General features: G+C 43.0%; 1 protein-coding gene across 1 annotated transcript in view; it reads right to left on the bottom strand.

Annotated features, from left to right (window-relative positions):
- wwox (WW domain containing oxidoreductase) overlaps positions 1–24,547 on the bottom strand; it is a 123,349-nt gene that overhangs the window by 72,241 nt on the left and 26,561 nt on the right. Inside the window, exons 6-8 of the mRNA XM_041037892.1 lie at positions 16,488–16,576; positions 11,943–12,128; positions 8,885–9,149 (exon numbers count right to left, since the gene is read on the bottom strand). Of these exons, the coding sequence (XP_040893826.1) occupies positions 8,885–9,149; positions 11,943–12,128; positions 16,488–16,576 (540 nt within the window). The remainder of the gene's footprint in view (positions 1–8,884; positions 9,150–11,942; positions 12,129–16,487; positions 16,577–24,547) is intronic.

Below are 24,547 nucleotides of genomic sequence, written 5' to 3'. Positions count from 1 at the left end.
TGAAGAGGAACAGAATCTTTGTTGTTTTGTTTATGACTATTAAAAGGTGGCAAAACATTGATCAGCTCGCAAGGAGATCAACCAAGAGATCCACTATGAGAGAGTGAGAGAGAGAGAGAGAGAGAGATGACAAGTTAGGGACAAGAGCCAGTCAGAGCAGAGGACAGGCCTGGGTCAATACTTGCAGCACATACTGCTGACACTGCACCGCTCAACACACACACACACACACACACACACACACACACACACACACACACACACACACACACACACACACACACACACACACACACACACGCACGCATTTTCACATGGACATGTACACAAAAGATAGAGAGATATCAGACCAATCAGTCAGCCGGTGTCAATATTTCAAGAGGAAGACGGGGAGAGAAAGTGGGTGTTTGTGTTGAGAGAAAACCAGGCAACTCCCCCCAATTTAGGAACTTTTATGGACTAAAATTTCACCTTCTGACATCTCTTCTTCAGTGAAAAGCAAAAAGCTGTAGTAAGTACTTAAAGGGTCAGTTCACCCAAAATATAACAAAACATTAATAATATATAATAATTTTCCAATGTAAGGCCTATTTGAAAAGATAAGTTGATGCAATTTTTTTAAAATGTAAGTTTACAAATACAATGATCACTTAATCATTTTGGCATTTTTTAGCATAAGCAACAAAAATTCACTGCTTCCAGCTTCTCCGATGTAAATATTTGGCTATGACAGCAACCTGAGTTTCTGACTGTTGGTTGAATCAAACTAAATATATGAAGACATCACCTTGGTCACAGGGAAATGGTGGCAGATATTTCCACTGTTCTCTTTTATTTATTTACACTCTTAAACAGAGAAATTAACAGATTAATTAAGAAAATAATCAGCAAATTAACCAATGATGAAAAAAATGTATTAGTTGGAAAATGTTTTAGTCCTCTCACCGAGTGTGTACGTATATGTAAAAGAAATCTGGTGATAAGTCTGTGATGCTGCAGCCCTAAAGTTTATCTTGTCTTTGCCGATGTTACCTGAGAGGGTCAATATTTTCCTTTTCTTTTTTTTTTATGTTTAATGTCTATGAGTGTGTGTGTGAGCACACACTCACATGGTAAGAGAGGTCTGTGATAGGGGCCTCTCCATCTTTGAAATGAATTAGCGTGCGGTGCCTTATTGAGTGAGGTGCAGTGTTTAAGTGAAACTGATGAGAGATGTGTGAGCAGTGAGGACCGGGCTATAAGTATGTGGCTGGGGTCACAGGTTAATCCCTATTGATTTACTCCACCGTCTGCATATAGCCACACAGGAAGACAAGGAAGGAGAGGCCTGCCTGACCAGCGATCACAGAACACAAATGCAGGATAAAAATCACTGCTCGCGCACACCTACACCTTCACATACACACGTGTGCACACACACACACTGTTACCTGATGCTAAGTAGGGTAAGGACAAGAAAATGAAGTATCATTTAATCTCTAAATAGGTAGTTAAATGCCTTCTACTTAGAAAGATTGCAGACTCTGACCTCCTAATAATCTTGACCTCCACAAGATCAATGAAAGATATGAAATGAGCGATTTACACGTATCAGGAGCAAAAAGATATGTAAAAAACTGGTTTAACACGGGAAACACATATGAACATGCAGCCATATCTGTCAGTTTGGTAAGAGATTTGAACACTACCTTCAAACTGTGAAATCACAGCGACTCCCAACAGACCAACAGACCAGACCAGAGTGTGTCTGATGAGAAACCCAAATAACACCCGGACTAGGCTGTATGTATAAACAAGCTCTTCACAATTTCACCCCAGAGGAGGAAAGGTGAAATATTACATTAATATGAACAACTATTAATAATACGCCCCCCCCCCCCCCCCCCTTCTCTCCCCCCTTTCTCTCCCCACCTCTTACCCCATCACTCCTTCTCTCTCCATCTCTATCTCACTCCCTCACCCGCTCTCTCTCTCTCTCTCTCTCTCCCTCTGCCTCTAATCCTATCATGCGGGCAATAAGTGTATGCACCATGAGCACATTTAATTTCTGCGGTTGGTTTTCAGCGAGCCCAGAGGTGAGCCTTAATAAGGATCAATGGCACTTTATCTGGGACAGCACCCACTTCACAGCATGCAAATTACACAGCAACCCTTAAAAAAAGAAATGGATTTAATTAAAAAATGTAGAACCACAGGCTCTGGAAATTCAATTAAAGGATTTATGCAAAGGTTGGCTAGCTTTTTGTGTTGCAGTTCCTGCTTATATAATGAGCTTTTCATATTAAAAATCAATAGGTAATCTGGGCTAGGGGATCGGCTGCTTATGTACATTTTTGAAATCAATTTGAAAAATAGTCCATCAGCTCCATGTCACAACAAAGAGGGGAGGGAGCGGTGTGTGTGTGTGTGTGTGTGTGTGTGAGTGTGTGCGTGTTTGGATGTGGGGGTGGGTGGGGGTCAGTGGCAAGAAAGCAGTAGAAGAGGGCTGTTGAGGAAGGGGTGATAGGTTACATCTCTCTCCTCTCTGAGGGTCACAGGAATAAAAGCTCAGAAGTTCTAAAGGTAAGAGAGTTGGAGGGTGAAGGAGGCAATGTGGAAGAGTAGAGGGTAAGTAAGTAAGGATGTCTCTCTGGCCAGGTCAGTTTCTGGCTCTTTGGCCTTTTCTGATCCCTTCTATTAGAGAGAGAGAGTCCCTTGGCAATGAGGGTCTAGCTGGCTCTGACCTGTGGCTCTGGGGTAATTTAGCCCAGCCCCAACTCAGACTCAGCCCAGACTCAGACAACCTCGGCTGGGGAGACGTCCTAATGGCCTCCCTGAGGTGTCTGTAGCTGGAGCTGGAGGAGCAGGGAGGATGTGGTTTAAGGCCTTTAAGTAATGTTTCTTCACAAACTCAGGCTGTCACAGACAGATTTCTTATAAAGAGGTAAAGGCAAAACTAACATGCACTGTACCAGAGAAATATAGAAAAGGGAACATTATCTAGAAGATGACACTATTTTGTAGCATTAAACAGCTGCAAGATTTCAGTTTGAAAGGTTTGATTCTTAAAAATGACTTTCTTCCTTAACTTCTCCTTCTTTCAACAGGGATATTGTTCATGCCTCCTTCACACTCATGTTGTATAACTGTACGCAGGTAGGAGGGGTGAATGACTGACTGCATACAGTAGCAGACTGTCAGCATTTGATTGGTTCTTTATTGATCCAGACACGCTCTCCATCACATCAACTCATCCACAATAAACCATTTACACAGTTTCCTTGTGCAATGGACCACATAACCAGGCCTCAGGCCATCGCTGTTCCCCCTCTGTGTGTGTCTGTGCGTGTGCACGTGTATCTGACCATGTGTGTGTGGTTTTTTTAATGAAATGGTATCTCCGTGGACAATAATCCCAGTAACAGGATTGGGCAGGAACACACATGTCAATACAGCCAAATGGGATTGTATGCTTTTATCCATCCCCACACCAACACGTCTCTCTCTCCCCATGTCTCTCTCTCTCCCCCTCTCTCCCTCTCTCTCTCTCTCTCTCTCTCTCTCTCTCTCTCTCCCACAGCACAGCAGGGGATGTCTGGGAGAATTACATCTAGTTCCTCAAAAATGATCTAAAACATGGTGTATAAAGGAAATTGGTGCATCATCAGATGTTCACTTTGAGTATGTGAATCTCATACCAATTGGCATAATGTGTAATATTCTGTCTACACCACTGAGAAGAAACCTACACAAAATCTCCAGCTAGTCAGGCTGGGGCTGAACCCCCACCCCCACTCCCACCCCTGTGCAGCTCCTAATCATCCAAGAGGACTCTATTACAAGGGCCTGGCAGCTCATCTAACCCCACAGAAGAGAAGGGGGGCTGGCAGGGAGACTGGGACCTCTGCTCCTCTTTCTTTCCACATGGTTGAGCACCACACACAACACCGGCACACACACAGGTTGCTTGGGTGCCTAGCAGAGCCACCACATCTGTGTGCTGCACCTGATAGCAGATAGAGCACCTGACCTTATGTCTGTCTGCAGGAGAGAAACTGATAAAGAAGACAGAAGTAACAGTGGCTGTCATGCTCACACACACAGCATCGACCACCCCACCTTACTGTACGTCTGTTATATGGTAATGCTGATGTCTTCCTCATCGCAGGACCTGTCTCTGGGGTTATCCCCCAAGGAGCAGCGGAGCGCTCCTGGTCACAGCAGGCAAGGCTCAGCAGAGCAGGCACTAGCAGTCCCACTACTCCTGACTGAACGAGCATTTCTCTCATAAAGCCCTGACTGCTGGTGCCTGGTCAAAAGTTCAGACTGTGCATATGTAAAAAGGTGGCCTGGTGCCGGAGGCAGGATCCTGGGTAAAATAATCATGCTAAAACGCTAAGAAGCATGGGACGAGGCGAGAGCGCTGATGAAACCGGCCCCCGGGGGGACTGAAGTGTCTGATTGGACCAGCAGAGCCTCTTAGGCCTGTGCCCATAACAACCCCCTCCCCTCTTTCTATCCATTATAGTGGATGATGAGGTACTGGAGCCACTGCCCACACTGATCTCCACGCAGTTCAGCGCTGTCTGTGCCTATAGTTAAGGTATAGATTTGATGAGTATAGGCTGAGCCCAGCTGCTCAGAGCCTGAGGGTACACTGATCTTGAGGGAGCAATCAGTCAGTCAACAAAATGTCACAGGGTCAGCGTTACAGCGTGACAAAACGGTGACAACTTCACAAAGGTTACAGCCCAACTAATAACTGCAATGGTCACTGACATTCATTATGTGCTTTCTAAATGTGTGTCCGACCTGAATTTTAGTTCAAAGTGTATCATCTAATAACTTTTACAGCATATGCACGAACAAGAAAGGCCTGAAAATCTCACTATCCTACATCAAAAAAAAAAATCAATCAAAATCTAAGTCAATCAAATTTTCAGCATTAAATTGCTGCAACTAAATTGCAGAACTATGATAACGGCTGTCTTTCGCCTTACTTGCTCTCTCTTAGTTTCTCTCACACTCACACACACCACTGCAGGCCAGATCATTCAACACTGATAATCACACCAAAGGGCACAGGGAAAACTCCCACTCTAAACACGCTGAATTAAAGAAACAGGAGTTACAGGCCTGGTCGCACAATCTCTGATAAGTAGATCAAGGCACGGGGAGGAGAACATGATGTTAGTGAGAGATAGTTTGGCTGATTAAAATGTCATGGCTCTTTATAGATGCCTTTCTCAACTCAGCAAAATGAAATCAGCTCTCTACATCAATAGCAGAGTGGGCTGTGCACCCTGCTAATAGAGAACTTTCTTTTCCCTTAAGTAGAATCCACAACACAAAAAATGCAAAATATAGGAAGTCAAAATATATTTTTGGTAATATGTGAACAAAATGCAGTATTAAAAGATAAAAGTGGAGTGTAAAAGTGAGATGCTGATAAAATAACGGAGCGCATGGCCTGACATGACATTTCCTCACCTTTACTACGACAATCAAATTAAAGATTTAGGACCACATGTAGCTCCAGGTGTTTCAGTAGTCTCCATGTTGTGAATTTGTATGTGTGCTTGTCCGTGTGTGTGTCTACTCATGTAGGGCAACTGTATATCACTCCACCTGTGCTCCTATAAATCAAACCTGTGTTTTAAATGAGAGGCTGGTTATTTGCGCAAGAACACACACGGGGGCTTTGTGATTGTTTTTTGGAGTCGACATTCTGCTTATGTTTGCATCCCAGAACAATCTCCATGGATCCCGCAAGCGTACGCAAGCAATTAAAGCGATACCATCTTCATATCCCTGCAACCAATAACTGAAATAATATCACTGTTTTATTAAGCCCTTAATGTGGGGGCAGAAGGAGTGAGGAGTGGGATTTTAAAGAGGATACACTTTCAGGGGCTTTATCAACCCCAGATTTAAATAAGAGCAAATGCTCAGCTTAAGGGTGTGCCTGTGTATCTCTGTGTGTCTCTGTGTGTAAGGCTGTGTGTCTGCGTGTGGCCTTTATCAGACATGAGTTTTAGCTAATCGCTGTGTCAGCACACCAGAATTTAATTACTAGCTCTACCTTTGTCCTTTAATATTTACTAATATCTACACTACGTTTAATTAACCACGTGTGGAAAAGCCAGTGCCCCATTCTGGAAGAGAAACCACTCTGCTAATTGCATCTGTGTGCCCACATCCAAAACGTTAACACCCTTCCCTTAGACACACAAAGAACATAGAAGTGTCATCCACTCTAGGGTACACTTCCAAATCATCTGATTAAAAAGCATGTTTAACAAATTTTGGTCCAGCTAAAATTGTCACAAACGCAATTTGAAGATGGAAACAAGACAGCAGGTGATGAAAAAGAACTAAGAAAAATGTAAGAGAAAGTAAAGAGAGAAGGAAAAAAGAGAGTGATTTGTGACAGAAATAGTCAAATGGAGGAAATGTTCAGCTTGGCATTTTGTGAAAGGTGCTGAGGAGCAGTTCCTCTCATCTCTCATCCCATGTCAGAGGGAGGAGAGACAAATGATGGCCTGAGGCCTTGTGTCTGTCAAACATGATGGATCAGAATAACGCTTCACTAAAACTCCACCACGCTGCCTTTCAACACATCACATTTTCCCTTCAGTGCAAACACTAAATTGATAAACTATGAAGAGCGGCTAATGGAAAGATGTAATAGTCAAACTAAAGCATATATTAGGAGGTCATGGAGCCTAAAGGGTAGAGGGCTGCTATCCATTGAAAAGTCTTACAGAGCAGAGGACGCAATACAGATGAAGATAAATCACGGAGCTGGATTTTATAGTTCACATCCAAAGTGTGCGAGGACGTTAACCTCGGGCACCTGATATCACCTCATAAGCACACACATGTGCTATGAACACTGTCTTGCACATACATAGCAGTACATGCAGTCATGTACTGTTCACTAACTATGCAGATGTATCCTCATAAGCATAACAGTTGCCACTCTGAGCTGCACTATTGAGTTTACTGCCACAGCAGGACACCTTGACCGGAAACAATAAGTCTGCTTATATCTTCTGATATCATCAGATCTCTTGGCAGTAAAACATAAATGTATTGGACATAGCTCTAATCCAAACACTGTATAATAAAACTTTTGAATGGAATTAAAAATGCTTCATTAACTTCAGTTGATGCATATCCAACTTTGGGAGTCAACTGAGGTACAGTTGACAAAAAGGTTGATTTTAGAAACATTTTTGCAAATCACCAGTGTGCACTGGAGGTCACAGTCTGGTGAAGCCAAAAGAAATGTCATTACCAGCAGAAAGCAAAAACAGATGCAGCTGTGAATCACCAAAGATGACACCCTGCACTCCTCAGCTGCATCTAGAAATTCTATCCACAAAATAGCAATGGCCTTGGTTCCCTATATTTCTACTGTAAACCCCACAAGAACCTCCCAGGGATATGGTCATAAATCTTCCCTCAGTCCATCAAAAACATGTTGACTGAATAGGCAACTGCCAATGAATCAGACATACCCTCCTTTCTGAAGTGGAGATCACCATTCAGTCCACTCCACCAGCGAGATGGGGAAGGCTCTACATCCTCTAAAGACATTGTGTCCATTGGGTTTTAGTTCCTCAGTGTCTTTTCTGCCAACCGCTAACCCAAGTTATGGTTAACGGTTCTACTCCTTGCTGAGAGTAGCTTGAGAAAGACATACTGCTGCAACCGGATGATACAACTCCAAAGCTGGAGTCTTTGTCTAAGGGTGTGGTACCAGCTACACTAATGTACTAGGTTATACTCAAACATGGTGTTTAATAAGGACAGAGTGTAACTGGCAGGCCCCATGCAGTAGTTTGCTTCCAGAGCTAGCACTGTTTAGGGAGGTGAGCCCAGCTACATGTATGTGATTCAGCTGTATCTCCTGAACCAACTTTAGCACCTTCCCCACCAGAGACTATTTCATGTCCCAAGACCTTTACCTGGGTTTAGTTAGTCAATGTACACCCTACCTGTTGACCCAAAAACACAGCGTGAAACACCACCATTGTGACCAAGTATCAATTCTCTGGAGGGATCTCGCTTTTGTGTTGCATCAAAATTAAACATGTAAACAAATAAAAAAAACACAGGTCCCTGCAGCGCAGCACCTGGTCTCCTCTCTTTGTCTTTCTCTAAGACAGGCTGTGAGGACATAGTGTCTTTACTGTATATTTGCTCTCAGACACGTCTTTGCAAAACAAGTTTGGGTCAGCCTACTAATAGACTCAGAACTTGCATGTGAAAATATCTGGTAATAGGTTCTCCTGACGGGAACAGGATATATGGTAAAAACATATTTGACAGAGAGCTTATTATCTTAGTACTCTAGAGTACATGACTGCACAGGATAAGAGACTTGAGTTTGCGCAGTGCATTTACTGTAACCTAATAGTCGCAGTACACAGGATCTGGAATATCACCTACCCTGGTGAAAGGATAGGGAAACGGGCTCTCAGAGTTAAATAAACAGTGACAGAAGGAAGAGGAAAACAAACCACAGAATATCTCTCTATCTGTGAAACCCAGACTCTCTCCCTGAGCCCTCAGCACTCAGCAGATCAGCCTCTCTCCATCCTTTTCCTCTCCAAACTCCCAGGAACGTGCCAAGACAAATATATAGGCAGAATAAGGGACACAGAGTCAGAAAAAAGAGGTCGTAGTATAGTGTGGTGAATTCACTGACCTGCTGTCCATGTAAAAAAAAATGTAACTAGCTACAGAGCTACTCTGGTGGAATGAAAAGTTCCAATCCATTCTGGTGTTACCAACATCTATAGGTAAATATAATAAAGTGCTCTTCCTCAGGTCACGATACAGGCTGCGCACTCACAAGCTTATATAACACTTTTTCCAACTTGTTTTCTCCCCTTACCATAGACTTGGTGAAAGGTCTGGCCAGCGTGAACAGAAAGGTCATCAGCCACCAGCTCCGGTGAATCGAGGTGTACATCATGTTCCCAGGATGCACTGCGTTGGAGGTGATGCCATGAGGTGAGAGGCGGCGGTGGAGCTCATTGCTGAAGAGGATGTTACAGAGTTTGGCCCGATTGTAAGCCAGCATGGACCAGTACTCCTTCTTCGGGGGAGACAGCAGGGCTAAGTCCACCTTGCCACAGGAGTCTAACAGGTCTGTGAACCTGAAACATGGTCCAGATTACGCGTAGTTAGAGTGTGTATGTGTGTGTATATATGTGTCTGCCTGTGTGTAGGCTTTCTATCAGCAGATGTGTGGTGCTGGCTGCATACAAATCAAAGGCATGACATGATGTTCTTTAATTGCCTGCGACAGAGCTGTTAAACTCCAGATGTTTGACAAGGCCCCTTAAACATTACACTACTCGTTGTGTTATTATGCAGTCACACAATAACATCACAATACATGGACACAAAAACTACACTCCACGTGTGTTGTGTGTGTGTGTGAGAGAGTGAGAGAGAGAGACAGAGAGAGATAGGCTCCAAACCGGTGGAACACATCCTACATATTAATCCAGTCATTAGAAAACAACCAATCAAAATGTCACCTGGTTTCCTTGTTGTGATTTTACAAGCTCGCTGCCTCTTGTTTACTGTCGCCTTCCGCAACATCCTTGCTTGGCTAAATTACAACATCTGCAGGCTTTTCATTTCATGTGCTGCAACTTCATAACTACTTTAGCAAGTAGAGGTTGATAAATCAATTGCCTGAGCACCAAATGTAGTTTTTTTTTCCTAAATTTGTTTACATGTTATACTTAAGTTACACTTGAAAAAGGTTTTACAGTGATATTACGGTCAATGAATTACTCTGCCAGATGATCCACATAAACAGGCATAATAAAATATAAAGATTTTGGGTAACGAAAATATCTTGTCCGCACATAAAAGTATGAAGTCAAAGTTGCAGCTTTGATCTATCGGAGGTAATTTCATTAAGGATATTATCTCTACTTGTTTGACCAGATCTGATGCAGCACCAGGGCGAAGTAAACCTGTACTGGGCCAATTCCACAGTAAGCCCCTATGGTGGAAACTGATAAAGTGTCCAGCAATTGCCCGTGTGTCCTTCTCTCCCACCCCTGTCCCCTTATAGGTCAATACTTTACCAGCGGACAAGGGGCTTAGGGAATACAATATGTTGCCAGGTCAGGGGTCACACACGCTTGTGAGGGGAGGCTAAGTGAATAAACGAGAAATCAGCGGAAACTGAAAATAACACAAACACAAAAGGGAGCAACTTCAAAAGATGTAATATAGGTCTGGAATGAGGTGGACAGAATGGAAGATGTAATATAAGATATTGTCTATTTTCGCTCCTTCTTCCCCTGCCTCTAGTCTGTGTCAGTGTGTAACTGACTCTCTCTGGTCCTGCCTAAGCCCTCTTTGATGGGGTTAAAGCCACCGCTGCTTGCAGAGGAGGGAAGGAAAGGTGAGTGTATGTGTTTGGGAGGTGAAGGAGGAGAGAGTGAGCTGCAGGGCAAAGAGTGAGGACAATACCTGACCATTCCAGGCCTTGAAATATGCATGAATGGTAAACATTTTGCCTGTTCAAATAGTGGCCTGATAGTTTTTTTACACCACCAAAACTTGTGTGAACTCACTGTTCTTACTGTGTAAGCAAGTCTTGCATCAATCATATTCTGTCAATACTCACTTCATGACATGCGTTTTTTCAATAAGCTTTTTCTACTCTCTCTTCCTCTTACTTTTCCTACAGCATGTAATAGCAGCGTGACCCCAAGTGAATCTGGGTGTCAAACCATCCCCTCCGCTGCTCCTGTGCTCTCATGCATGGCAGTCTGTATAACATAACTCATATGAGGGCCCCTGTAATAGTGCTGCTGTTTGATCTGCTAGAATAACTCTGCGTATGTTCTCCTTGTCTCAGGTCACTCTGCAGAGCTCCAATCAATCACTCCGCTTGGCTGTCTCACTGCATGAAGCCCGGATCAATGTCGCTCTCTCTCTCTCTCACACACACACACACACACACACACACACACACACACACACACACACACACACACATACTGACTCTGAACCACATGGCTCAGAGCTTGGGCTCACAGATCACTGCAAGACATCATGCTTGTCTACTGTATGACAGGAAAAAGAGAAGCCTATGGAGCGGAGTTGCTTAACAAAAAGACCTGAAAAACAGGAGATGACAAAAAGAGGGAAAAGAAGGGAGAAAGGGGCTGAGTCAGGGGGTCACACAGAAAGGAGCAGATACTTGATCAAAGTAAATTTTAGCTGATAAGTCCATCCATCATGTTGATGATACGTTTAATTCATAGTGACAGCGTGTGGAGGGAAATGAGTTTTCAGTGAGTGAGGCTGTCATGTTTGACAATACGCATTAAGTGTGATCTATCAGTTTGTAGTGAAAACTAGCCAGTGTAGCGGCTATAACAGCATGACTGGAGTTGAAAAGTTGTTGGATTAGACAGGGTCTTACTGCCTAAACTCTATATGTGTGACTTTAATATGACTTAACTGCGATTGGCAATCATGGGGGGGGTTTGCATTATAGAAACTGGTGTGACGGAGGGTATAATAGTGCATCAAAATGTTAACTAATTATCACATCACCTATTTACTGTTGAGTAAAGCAGGACTAATGCAAAACTATATTTTATATAAAACTGAAGATGACAGAATAGCGTGGTACTGTAGCTACACTATAAAAAAAAAACACTGCTTACTGTGTCGGAGTGTGTGTTGAGAAGAAAAATAAATATGTTCCTGTTAATAATGAATTAGGATGCTAATCATTCTATCTAAAAGAAAGCAGGTTATGCTTAATACTCACTGAAAAAGCAAAAATCCTTTCTATTTTAAATTCCACCTGAAGTAAAGCCTGATTTTACTGGTCTTACTTACAGGTCTCTTAAGACTACGCAGATAAACTGATACCAAACTAGTCAGCCTACCTAGTTTATTGTCTTTACCTGTGAGACTCTGAAGACACAACCACAACACGGGCTGGGGCCGAGCGACGCAGCACATCCTGTAGGCACTGGACAAGGAGGAAGTGACCTAGATGGCAGATCTGGAAGGTGGACTCCAGGCCGTCCTCCGTCAGGCTCCAGGGCTGAGTGCACACTGCTGCATTACACACCAGAATGTGCACGGGTCTATGGTGGGAGGAAGGCAGAAAAAAAAAAATGTTTGATTATAAATTGTGACGAAAAAGAAGACAAAGCTGCATAAAAGGGAGATTTTTGTTCCATATTAGCTTGAAGAATTAGTAAGGAGAGATGGGGAGAGGAAACAAAAAAAAGGTTGGAATAGTGAGAGGCGAAGGCAGAGAAAGCAAACAGGGTGTCTTATTCCAGAGTGTGGTAGACTTTAGAGGTCTACAGAGACAGAGCATCAGTAATGTTGATATGATACAGAGGTTTCCAGTGCAAATCCCCATGGCTCGACAGGTACTGTAGATACTGAATACAGCTGGCTGCAATCCAAGAGCAACAACACAATGAAAAGCAATCTCAAACCGTTTCAACACACGCTGGTGGTGGAAGTAATGGGTGTTGATACAGGCTCTGTGTAACTACTCTGAGTAACCAAACCCACCAACAGATCGACTCAGAAAGGCTGTGCAGAAAAGAGCAGATCAAAGGAAATTCGCACACAAGTCATGATATAAAAAGCAACTGCCTTTATTCAGGGCCCAGTAAAAAAAATAAAAATAAAAAAAATTTAAAAAGCATATGCTTTAGCACACACAGACACGCAACGCATTTCCATTCTTGGAGACTTTGTGTGGGCGAATGAGTAACACTCCCTGCTCGCGTGCCAGTGAATGAAGATTGCTGGATTGGTCAGGGCAGTGAGAGATCCTTGTCGGTGACAGCGCCGCTCCAGCGAGCTCGAAACCACAGTAACACAGCCGAACAATCCAAACACACCCCACCAATTTTTAATTTCTTCCATTAGAATTAATTATGAGGCCGAAGGCAATTTGTGTACCCTGTGTTTAAGACTGCCTACTGGATTAATTAAAAACTGGATGCTGGAAAATTAATGTGTGAATTGTTATGCCTTGCTATAATGAGCCATCCCATGCTATTACATAGGAGTGCACTGTACGATCACCTTCAGGCCTCCGAACACACAAGGTTCATTAAAGAGCACAAACCTAGTCACAAGTCAACTTAAAGAATGCCGACCTCAGCACATTACGGAGAGCACACTAGCAGCAAGATATTTAAATTTCCACCCAAAATACAACAAGGTAAGGAAGTCTGACTTAATGGCTTGGTAGAAAAACACCTCTGTAGATAAATGACTTTTCTGGCCTGCACTTAAACTTGATAAAACTAGACACAAGAGTGAAGCACCACAGAGGCTGCAATGCCACTGCTCTGAAACTGCTCTCAGGTTAAAAGCAGACAGAACACTTTGGTTGTTTTTGGCCCAGTGTTCCTCTGTCTAGTTGAGTGTGAAGTACAGTACAAATTGTGCTACACAAGGCAAAACTCTTGGCTCTGTCCCAAATGAACTGGCTAGGGGCTGCACATGAACTTTTGACCCAACTTTTCAACCTTTCACTGTAGCTGTTGTTGTAAACTAGTCTCTATGCCAGTTACACCTCTTAAGATTTAAGTTTGCTTCCTTTGTTGGGACTTTACAATGTAACGACAGAAGTTGCGCTAAAAAAAACTCAGTATGTCACTCAAAGTATATCACAAATTTGTGATCAAAAACTCCAATAACCAACTTTTCTCTGGCCAGTAGAGCGATTTCCCCCCACGCAGCTAAGATGGGCCTCTGGTGAGTCTGCTTGTAATGTAAAAGGCCTGTTAATTCAACTGCCCACCAGTTAGTCCCTCTCTCATAAGCGCAGGTCTAATGAATGTCTTTAATAGGCCTATTGCCGCGTACCACAGTCCCTCTCTCCACATTAAGACCTCACACAACACTGTGTGCACTGTGCAATCTCAGCGCTGGTCAAACGAGGGTGTTAACTACCAAACAGGGAGACATCAGTTTATATATTTACTTTAAATAACCCCCCTGGGTATGACCCCTGACCTCTATGATAATGTGGGCCAGCAGAAGAGATTGTCTGTGTGAGCTGGGCTCAGACTACTGGTCATTAACACAGCACTTTATTGGCAACAGGAAAACTGGCACAGACAACACACATGCTGTACAGATATGTGTGCACCACTCATCCTGATCCATATTCAAACACACACACACACACACACACACACACACACACACACACACACACACACACACACACACACACACACACACACACAGACACACACACAGACACACACACACACCAGAACTGCATAACTGTGAAGTGTGCAAAGATACACAACATTCTTACAGTCACCATTATAATGAAGGAAAGAACGGTAGTCTAATATGATCTGGCTTGCATGTATTTATACAGACCACCTATTAAACACAATATGCCTGAAATCAGAACAGGATAAACGTGGTGGGAAAAAAAATCACAAGTGAAAACAAATTGCATGTGTTAATTACGGACCGTTCAGTAGAAATTGTATTGGGGGCACTCTGTCAGCGCCGTCCTCCATCAATTACATCCCAATGAAATTGCACTGCATTCAACAATATCAATATCCAGGTAATTTCATTTCAAAGGACAGGCAATTAAAGCAAAATCGGGGTCAATGGAACACAAAGCAGCGTGAAAGCCACTGACTAAAGCACTTAAAAGCAAGGGAGTGAGAAACGAGAGAAGGAAAAGAAAAGGACCCTGATTACATTTCACCTGTCAATGACACGCTGCAGGAGCATTATTGTGCGTGTGTGTATGACTGTGTGTGTCTGTTTGTCTCTGTGTGTTTACAGACCTGTGTGGGTGTGTGTGTGTGTGTGTATGCTTCTGCTGCACAGAATTGTCTCTATGTGTGTCCACGCATGCATACACATACATGTGCGTGTTGTGTGTGCGTACTCCTGGGTGTGTTATGCCTGAAGACATACGTGCAGTAATAGAGTGGTGGTAGACTCAGACAGCTGCCCAGTGCCATTCACAGCTCAGAGCTCCCAGCCTCCACTCTGCTCTGTTCGCCTTCTGATGAGAATTAATGTACTCTGACGTCCCCTGGGACTCCCCCACTCCCCCCCCAACAGCACAGCTAATGAAGAAATACAACCTTGCCAAAATACTGAGGTAGAGAGAGGGAGCGACACAGACAGAGAAAGACTGAGAGACAACAGGAGAAAGAGAGGGAGAAACTGCAGCAGATAAACAAATGAATAAAAGGGATATGCAAAAACATAAAATCCAGAGAGTAATTCTGGGGCCACTGGGGTTAAAGAGAGGTCAACATACAGTACATCAGTGTGGACGGGACAGTCACATGTAAGAGATGGGAGGGAACTATAGGACACAGGGTGAGGGAAGCCACCATGAGAGTTGGCTTTGACCCAAGACACGTGTCCTGAATGGCCATACCCTGCCCCAGGGCTGCTACGGGCAATGACTGCCCTGCCTCTCCCCAAGGGGCTCCCCTGACACCACTACCTACACACAAACAAACACACACACAGACACACTCGCTAGAGACTTGGCGGTGGATGAACACTATGGATGACAGAATACATGACCCCAAAATAGCAACTGCGCGACCAGCCACAAGATGCAAGACACATGCTGTAAAAGCTGACCACCACAAAATAAGTGCGATAAAGTCTGGCGTTCTGTTGACCAATGTCAAGCAAATCGGCACAAATGCACACACTGACTCCTGGGGCCTTGTCCATATGGTGTCCATCAGTAACAGTTGGATCAGGATGTCCTTTAAGAGTGGTGTAGGTGGGAAGCAATCATGATGAATACAGTGATCAGTTTTAAGTTTGAGAAAGGGAGAGAGGTAGAACTGGTTTAGTTCTCATTGCTTTTTACTTAACTGTTTCTTTATTACTGTGTTGAAATGGGACTGATGTCTACTTAAAGTTTGCCCTTAACAACTGAGAGACAGAGCCATGATTTGTTAGTTGGGCGTGTTGCCATATCTGCCCCATATTCTCACATTTTTGAGACCCCTTGCCTTTTGATGGTCCTTTAGATTAAAACTAATCCAAAAGGTTATTTTCAGCATGTGAGCTTCAATTCAAAACAGGTACCTAGTATACTGGAAGTATTAGGTAGTCTAACCCTTCTTTCACCCCAAATACAAGTGCAACATTGCATAGAGACTTTTTCAATATTCAGAGAATCTGCACAAGCAACAGTAGTGTGATCTGTCCTGATTTTCTGCCAGGTTTTATCACCAAAGGTTAACTAAAATGAACTCTGTACAACACTGGCAGGATGCAAAAAAAAAGAAAAAATTATAAAAAGCACCTATTTCACCAGGAAAGCAGGAGATGTAAACTCCTGCAGTTTTGTAAATCTTCTCTCTTATCCTACCAAAACTTGTGCAAAAAATATCAAGCAGCAAATATCAGAAAGGAGAAGAAAACCAGGTTAGAAAATTCATACTGTAGTTTATACTCACAGTTTCTTGGCCTTGAAAGACTCAGCAAACTCCCTGACACTGCGGAGAGAGGCCAGGTCGCACATCATGGCCTCTACTCTTGCTTTGTGCTGTTGAGAGAGAAAACACAGAAGGATGATTGTAATAACCAGCAGCAACAGCAAAACAATTGGGTCAGCACCTTCATTTAATAAAATTGACCTGACTTGACTATTACTATTACTCAGGTAAAAAATGCTGTGAGACGAGTGCTGACACACGGTCACAGTCCTGTCTAAAGACTCCTAAAGAACTCCATAGATTTTGACTGCGTTTTCAGCATGTATTTGTGTGTATGTGTGTCTCATCTTACACCATATGTTGGGAGACAGGGTGAGGATAGGAGAGGAGAAGAGAAAGATAAATGACTTAAGAAGTGAATGCATAGCTGCATTTACACACTGAGGAAGACAGGCTAAATATTCATCATCCTCTCAATCCCACTGTAGCATTCTGCTGCAGGGCAAAGGCCTCAGCAGAGACGCATGGACGCCTAAAGAAGCATATCTCCTTAACAACAGCATACGACCATGTTTTTTTGTCTGATATAGCACGTCAAATTAGACTCTCTCCACGCTTTCCTGTCTGTCTTCTTCTCTACCCCCTCTCGCCTTTCTCCACATCTTTATCAGAACAGGCCCTCTCAACCGACAACCCGAGTTCTGTCTTCCTTCAACATGTGAGCTCACGCGGGACCTTGGTGTACGTTAGCACAAGTGCGTGCCGTGTGAACTGAGGTGGAGCGTGTTCGGTTCAGACTAACGGTCCATTAGACTCATTCCTGGAAAGGAGTGAGATATTTCTCCCAGGAATCCCAGCTGGGTTCTGGCTTCAGTGGCACCAGGTACTAATGCTACCTCTCCCCTTCGTCCTGCCCACCGTCCCTGAGGAACACTGTCAGCTCACATTACACCCCGGAAGAGCGTTCAACGTTCCGCTCTCCATCCGCCGCCACCACCACCACCACTGCTCCTGCTGTTGCTCCCTTGTCAGCCTTTTCCACTGATCTGATCTCCAGTCTCTGGGCGTCATATGGGAATGTCTTTCCTCTGCGTGTCTGTCTTCGCAGAGCTAAGTGTACATGACACTCACAGCAAGGACGCTCCATGGAGCAGTGAGCACAAAGAAAACAAGAAAGGGTTAAGAGCACCTTCTGATGGAAATGTGATTCTTCAGGCATTTTACAGACACCTTAACTGCCCCAGGGTGTATTTATACATGCATACACAGGCACATGCAGAACCACATACACACACACACACACACACACACAGAGCAAATTCAATGTTGTGACTCAAGGGTAAAACCACGCTATCACACCATTATCTATGCCTGAATTATTCTCTTGATGCTACTCTATACCATTATATGGATGCTATTACAAAGCATTAAAGGGCTGATTACGGCTATTATAGATATGATTATAGGGTACCTGCTTATATGATCTGCACACAGCAGTAATCACAGGTGAGAGGAGACAACTGTCTAATTTAATGACTTGTATGTGCAATATGCATTTACACTCCAAGCCACTTTTACACGGTATACATACACAAAAATGAAGGTAAAGTGAAAAGGCGTTGGCTGTAAAACAAATATTTGGTCACCAAGTATTTGTACAAGTGTAAGAGGAAGATGAGTGACATAATGAGCTAACTTTACCGTGTAAATGTGTGTAAATGAACAAAAGCTGCCAGTTGTTATGAAACAGAAGAATTGAATTATACAGTGAGAAAAATGAAACATTACTCCCAAACAAGGTCAGATCGCGCAGCAGTCTGATCATTAACAGGTCAGAATAAGGCCTCCTCAACAGGGTAGCACTCAATGTGTGTATGACCAGCAGAGAAGATGAGAGCAGGTGTCAGCTTGACGAACACATATCCCCTTCTCCAGAGACAGGGGGGAAAAGGGAAGGAGAGATGGAGTAATGGGAGACCAGAGGGAGGATAGAGGGGGGTTGAAGGGGGGCCACTGGAGCAAATCCAGCAGGGAGAAGGTGAGCAGCCTGCCTGCCCGCCCGCCCGTCCGCCTACCCTCCCCCTGCAGATTGAAGTCTTGCGAAGAAAATAAAGTTTATTGCCTGGAAAGAGGGGGGAAAAAGCATGTAAAAAGCATTAAAGCGATGGAGGTGAACAATTAGACAGATGGCCAGGTTTTGGAAGGAGAAGAGGAAAAAAAAGGGGTAGAAAAAGAGAGGGAGAACGCACGGACGCAATCGTTCAGGGTTTTTATGAGGACCCTGACAACTCCTGGTCTCTTCAAGGGCGTAGGAAAAGTGAGAGGCAGCAAAGCCTCTCTGGTTAACTCCAGAGTAATCGCTGAGTGTGCAACACCACAGAGCTCGGCTCAGGGTGACAGAGCTTACTGCCCCCAGCTACACACAACCTATTACTCCATCTAAAAGCAAAGGGCTAATTATGAATGAAACAGACACGTAAATAAGTGTTATGGCTTGAAAACTAGAAACTGCGATGACTGTGCGTTCATCTTCGATGACTGCACATCCGTGAAAGAGCAGCGTGTTTGAGACAGAAAGCAGCAAGGTCACCAAGATGATAACAAGAGCATCAGATCCCTCAGCCCTCCACTGCCGCCGCCACCTCTCACCTTCCGCCCCCACCTCCAGCCGTCAGCCCAAGAGAACAGCTGTCTGTAACATGACAATGACCTTTACGACTTTCACCAAGAGGAAGCAAAGAAGGAAGGAGGGAGAAAGTGTGAGTTGATGCAGTCGGCCTCTGTAGAGGTTCTCCTCGTCTCTCCTGGTGTTTTCCACGTGTGTTGGGGAATGTCATGTGGTCACTGCTGTGGAGAAAGATGGAGACAAGAGTGGGGGATGGAGGGGGAAGAGCTCTAATACAATTATAACTGGGGCCATCCAATCCAATAAAATGAAGAGGTATTAGAGCAGGGGAGCCCCATCCTGTTCAATAAGACACTGGACCACTCTACTAACTCTTAAAACACACACATGCAGGCATACTCACACATGTGCACACACAGGTACACACACTTCGCTGACCCCTTTAATAGCACAGCAGCCACCCCTAATGGACGCAAGCAAGTGGAACCGCCAAATAATACACTGTCTTAATGCACTAGGCTCAATCTCATCCCCCTCTCCCTTTATCCTTCTCAGCCTTCCCTCTCACACTTTAACCCCTGTTTCCATCTTAACTCACCTCATGCTGCCCCCTCACCACCTCAGCTCCCCTTATAGATCACCAATGCAGGGACAACACTTAAGAAATCAAAAGGACCCCCATATATACGAAACACTTACCCTGCAGACCTCGGTTAACACCTCAGGCACGGAGAAGGATGGTAAAAGAGTGAGTCGAGGAAGACAAAAAGTGCACTATTTCTATAGTTTGATATGTTTTCTATCACTCCCCGTGAATATGAGACAACTAATATCAATATAAAGTAATAGCAGTCTTCTGTGGTTGTATTTTTAACCAGCAGGTGCGCAGGTAAGGTGATGTAATGGCGGTGAAAGTGAATGAGCAGGGAAGACACCGTGTGAAAAGGGCACCTTATAAAAGCAATTAGAGAAATGACTTTGAGCCCCTCTTCTTGCTCTGTAGATTAGAACAGGCCTCGGAGGGAGGAACACAGAGGAACTCAGATCTCCATGACCTTGTCCGCAACACACCACACTAAATTGGTCATCAGCTTTTAAGACTGTATTTTATCATAGATATATATTTTTAGCGAAAAAGAGAAAGAGAAAAGGAAGGAGGGGGGGAAACTGTGGAATGTGCTGGTCGTATATCATCCTGTCACAATTATGACGTTTGTTCATAAATACCAACCAATCTCCTCTCCACCTGGCTAAGTCACATGCGCTTGTGCTTATGCACGCGCCGTACACCAACAAAGAAATATGGACACACACCACGTGCGGTGAACGCACATGCACACCGCAAATAAAGAAACAGACACATCTGGCTGGGCGCCCTACCACAGATCTGAGAACTGACCTCCACACACACACAGACAAAGAGACTGAATACACACTCGGGAAACATGCATTCAGACACCTAACACACAAATGAATGCAGACGCTCTGCACATTACAAACACAAACACACACAAACAAACAAATGCACGCGCACATACACATCCACTTACTCACTGACATGCACACACACTGCAATTAATAGGGAGGCAGGTCTCTGGTGAGGAAGAGAAAGTGCCTGTTCAGCACATACAGGCAGAATATGCAATTTCCTCCAGTTAAGTCTGTATTAAATTGATTTCTTCTTTCTCTGACACGGACTGGGTTTTTCCCCCCTAATGAAAGCTGGATAATCTACAGGTTTTCCCTTTCCTGAAATCAAGTTACAAATCAAGCAATTGCAGGGGCAGATATGGGAAAGGTGAAGGAAGGACATGGGATGATTTTCCAGATGAGAAACATGGAGAATGAGGCACATACTGTACGTGCTGATACTTTTAACATGGACATCAGGGGCACCTCCCTCACACACACTCTCACACACACACACACACACACACACACACACACACAGAGGGAGTAAAGGCCAGGTCTCGGTTAAGTACTTGCTGACATTTCTGTTCAGTGATGTACTAAGGCTACTGCAGGGCTATGTTAGTAAACACAGCATTAATGAATGAAAGAAGCACATTAATTAGTAACAACTTCCATCAGTTAATCACTCACTGAGACCTGACAAGAGGCCGTGTACAGGCTGCAGAGAAACACTGAACACGCTGAGAAAAAAAACGCAAAGAACCTGAAATGAACAAAAGGGGAAATAACTACAGATAACCAGCTGTGGAGGAAGTATTTATTTCCTTCAGGTGAGCACCACAATATAAAAATACTCCATTCTAACTCTTTCATTAAAAAAACTGACTGAAGCAGATCTGTCAGTACAACAATATGTACTTTAAATAAACAAAAAGTACTGTTCATGTGGACAAAATGGTAGTGTTTAATAATTCCATTTTATATAATAAGATTATTAAACTGATGCATTAACATGTAAGCAGAATTTTAATGTTATAGCTGGTCGAGGTGAAATGATTTTAAGTACTTTATATACTGCTGTGTAATTTAATTTACTGTATAGTGATGCATTACATTTTATTTGCTCATTATAGGTTTTCAAATTCTTAATCTGCAGTGTAACTATTAACTTTAACTATCAAATAAATTTAGTGAAGTAAAAAGTATGATATCTTCCTGTAGTGTAGCGGAATAGACGTATATAAGCAATACTCAAGTATATGTACAGTACAGTAATTAATTAAATGTGCTTAGGTACCTTGCACAACTATATATAATATATATTTTAGAGCACAGTGTAAATTGGCAAAATCGTGTAAAAATATACTAAGAATATTAAAATTTTACAGAAATAAACAAAACTGTGTACAGGCCAGTATGTAGAAAATTATCAAGTAAAAATCATGATACTAGTAACATTTTTTGCATTATAGATTTGTCATTTTGTACATATAATTAATATTATAGGTGTTACACTTCAACTAAAAAACACCTTGTCTGATCAATTGTAAGAAAAATTTGAGCAACATTGAGGTTGTTACAAAAAAAAAAAGAAATCATATTTTAAGGAGAGGTGCTATGCGAGCATGTGAGTCGAACTGCACCCAGAGGAAAGCGCAAGAAGACCTTATATTATGAGGTGTAATCAAGCCTGTTATTGTCTCACTACTGAGAAGTTCTTTAGCTTTCAGTGGCAAGACAGACAGGTCAGAGAGGGAGAAAAATAAAAAATAAAAAGACTGAAAGAGGGAAAGAGAGAGACAGAGCGAGAGAGAGAGAGAGAGAGACAGAGATGGGAAATGAAAAGGACAGGGCGGTCATCATAATTGCAGAGTTTGCTTTTCGGATGCAGACAGACCAGGGCCATGGGGCCTGAGGCAGATATCAGATTCCACACAAACACACACATACAAACTTACACATGCACCCATATATACCTACACACACACACACACACACAAAATATTCCACAGCCAGCCTGTGTGAGTGTTTTTTCATTAAAGCAAAGGACAGTTGATGTCGTTTTAAAAGTGTTTTGTGTGCATTTGTGTTCTATAACGGATAAAGTGTGAAGTGAGATGGTAACATCCAGCTTTCAATCCTAACAATGTTATATTATAAACCTGCTCTCTGTCTCCCTGTGTCTATCAGTGTGTGTATGTGTGTGTCTCCATTTCTGCCTCTACTTCACTTCTCCCCCTGTTCGTCCAGTGCAGAGCCTGATCAGATTTACATTAAAAAGTGATGGAGATTTAAATAATGTGTCTATGTTCTCAGAAAGACATCAAGAGATTTTCATCTTACTCTCCTCTTCCTCTCTGTCTCTTCCTCTCCATTTCCTCACCCTCTCCTGCTCCTATCTCCCCCCTCATCTCACCCACTCCATCTCCACCAGATTCGCAGACAGTGCACATTTTCCTGCATGTCTTCAGTGTAACCGATACCCCTAACAACCAGGATTTTAATGCAATCCATATTGCTCCCTAATATTTCAGATCTCAGAATAAGCACTGGCAATTACATATTTACACCCAGCTTATTTTGCAATTCTGCACAGGGACTTTAGTGTCTGGGTGAACGGCACACGCAGACTTAGATGCTGATTATGTTGTGGTTAGATAACAATAAAGTCGGAGGAAAACACCCTAGACCCTGTGCACTTATACTGTATATAGAACTTTCTATTTGGGGATGTCAGCAATAAAGCGCAACTCTCTCAAGTACAAAATAATGCGTTCTTTTCAAGTGTGGAGGTAATGTGATTGCTTTATCTAAACCTGCTAGTTTTACACTGTTTAATTTCTCCTGAAACACTCCAGTCTTGTATCATCTCGGTATCCGGAGGGCCGGTAAAGTACCAAACACATGCACAGAAATGCACTCATTTACACATATGTACACTGTGTGAGCACACATCACTGTACAGAGATACATAAATTAAGCCCCTTTGATTTGGTTACCCAAGCCCTCTTCGTATCAGCTTCATAAAAACATAAGAATAACGTAATTGAATAAGAAAAGAATCTGGCAATTACAAAACATGGAGGCCTTTGATGTGAGTAAGTGTAAAACAGGCCTTTTGATGAGGGAGTGTTTTACACTCCGCAGGGTCTGGTATGCACTTTGATTAAAAGCTCTTTTGTTTAGCAATATTCTAAACTGCTTACCATTTTCCACTGTCATAATAGTTTAGGTTAGAAATAGAAGATATTGTGCCTTTTTTTTCTCCTCTGCTCTCTGTGATAAAGTATCTTGTTTTCTCTGGTATGAAATCACATGGTAGTGATACTGAGTTAGTGATAAAAGAAGAACAAATGAATAAAAGCAACCTGGATTGAAAAGCTTTAGAAGGGGAAATAAAGACAGGAAAAGAAAAAGGCCAACAGATATTAAACAATAATAAAATTATTCTTGTTGTTGTAATTTTCATATTCATAAGAACACTCATTACCACCAACTGTAGTTGTTCAAGCACCATTTACATGATCTATCCTGTCTGGTGATAAGGTCATGTGGTTTTGCATTCTGTTACAGTGTTGTGCAGATTTGAATAATAGGATTCTCATCATGCATCTTTAGCCCCTTGTCGCCTGATAATAGCCTGAAAGACTCTTGTTGAACAATGTAATAAATGCATCATGGTCGGCAAAGGTCAGGGGTCAGTGAGCCACCGATTGTCAACGGAGCGCTGGCCTGACAGAGAATAAATGATGCCTTGTAAACAAATTGAATTATTGCTTTAATTCATGCAGTCTGATTCAATTTGCCAAGAGAAGAGTCCTTCACAAGGGAACAGAGGAGCGAAGGAATGACAGGAGGAAGGAAAGAAGAAAAGGAGTAGAGGCGGTGGACGATGAGACGTGGACACGTATCTTCTCCCTTCCATCACTCCATCCCAAGACGTCTTTGGCTCCACTGAAGGAGAGTAACTACGTTAACAATCCTGATCATCTCACAAGACTGTGTGCTGCTTTCCGTAAATGGCGAGTCCTCCTTTTGTCTC

The sequence above is a fragment of the Toxotes jaculatrix genome, chromosome 5 (assembly GCF_017976425.1).
Source record: "Toxotes jaculatrix isolate fToxJac2 chromosome 5, fToxJac2.pri, whole genome shotgun sequence".
Taxonomy (NCBI): Eukaryota; Metazoa; Chordata; class Actinopteri; family Toxotidae; genus Toxotes; species Toxotes jaculatrix.
The sequence above is the reverse complement of the archived record's forward strand: the minus strand, read 5'-3'. Positions and strand labels throughout refer to the sequence as shown.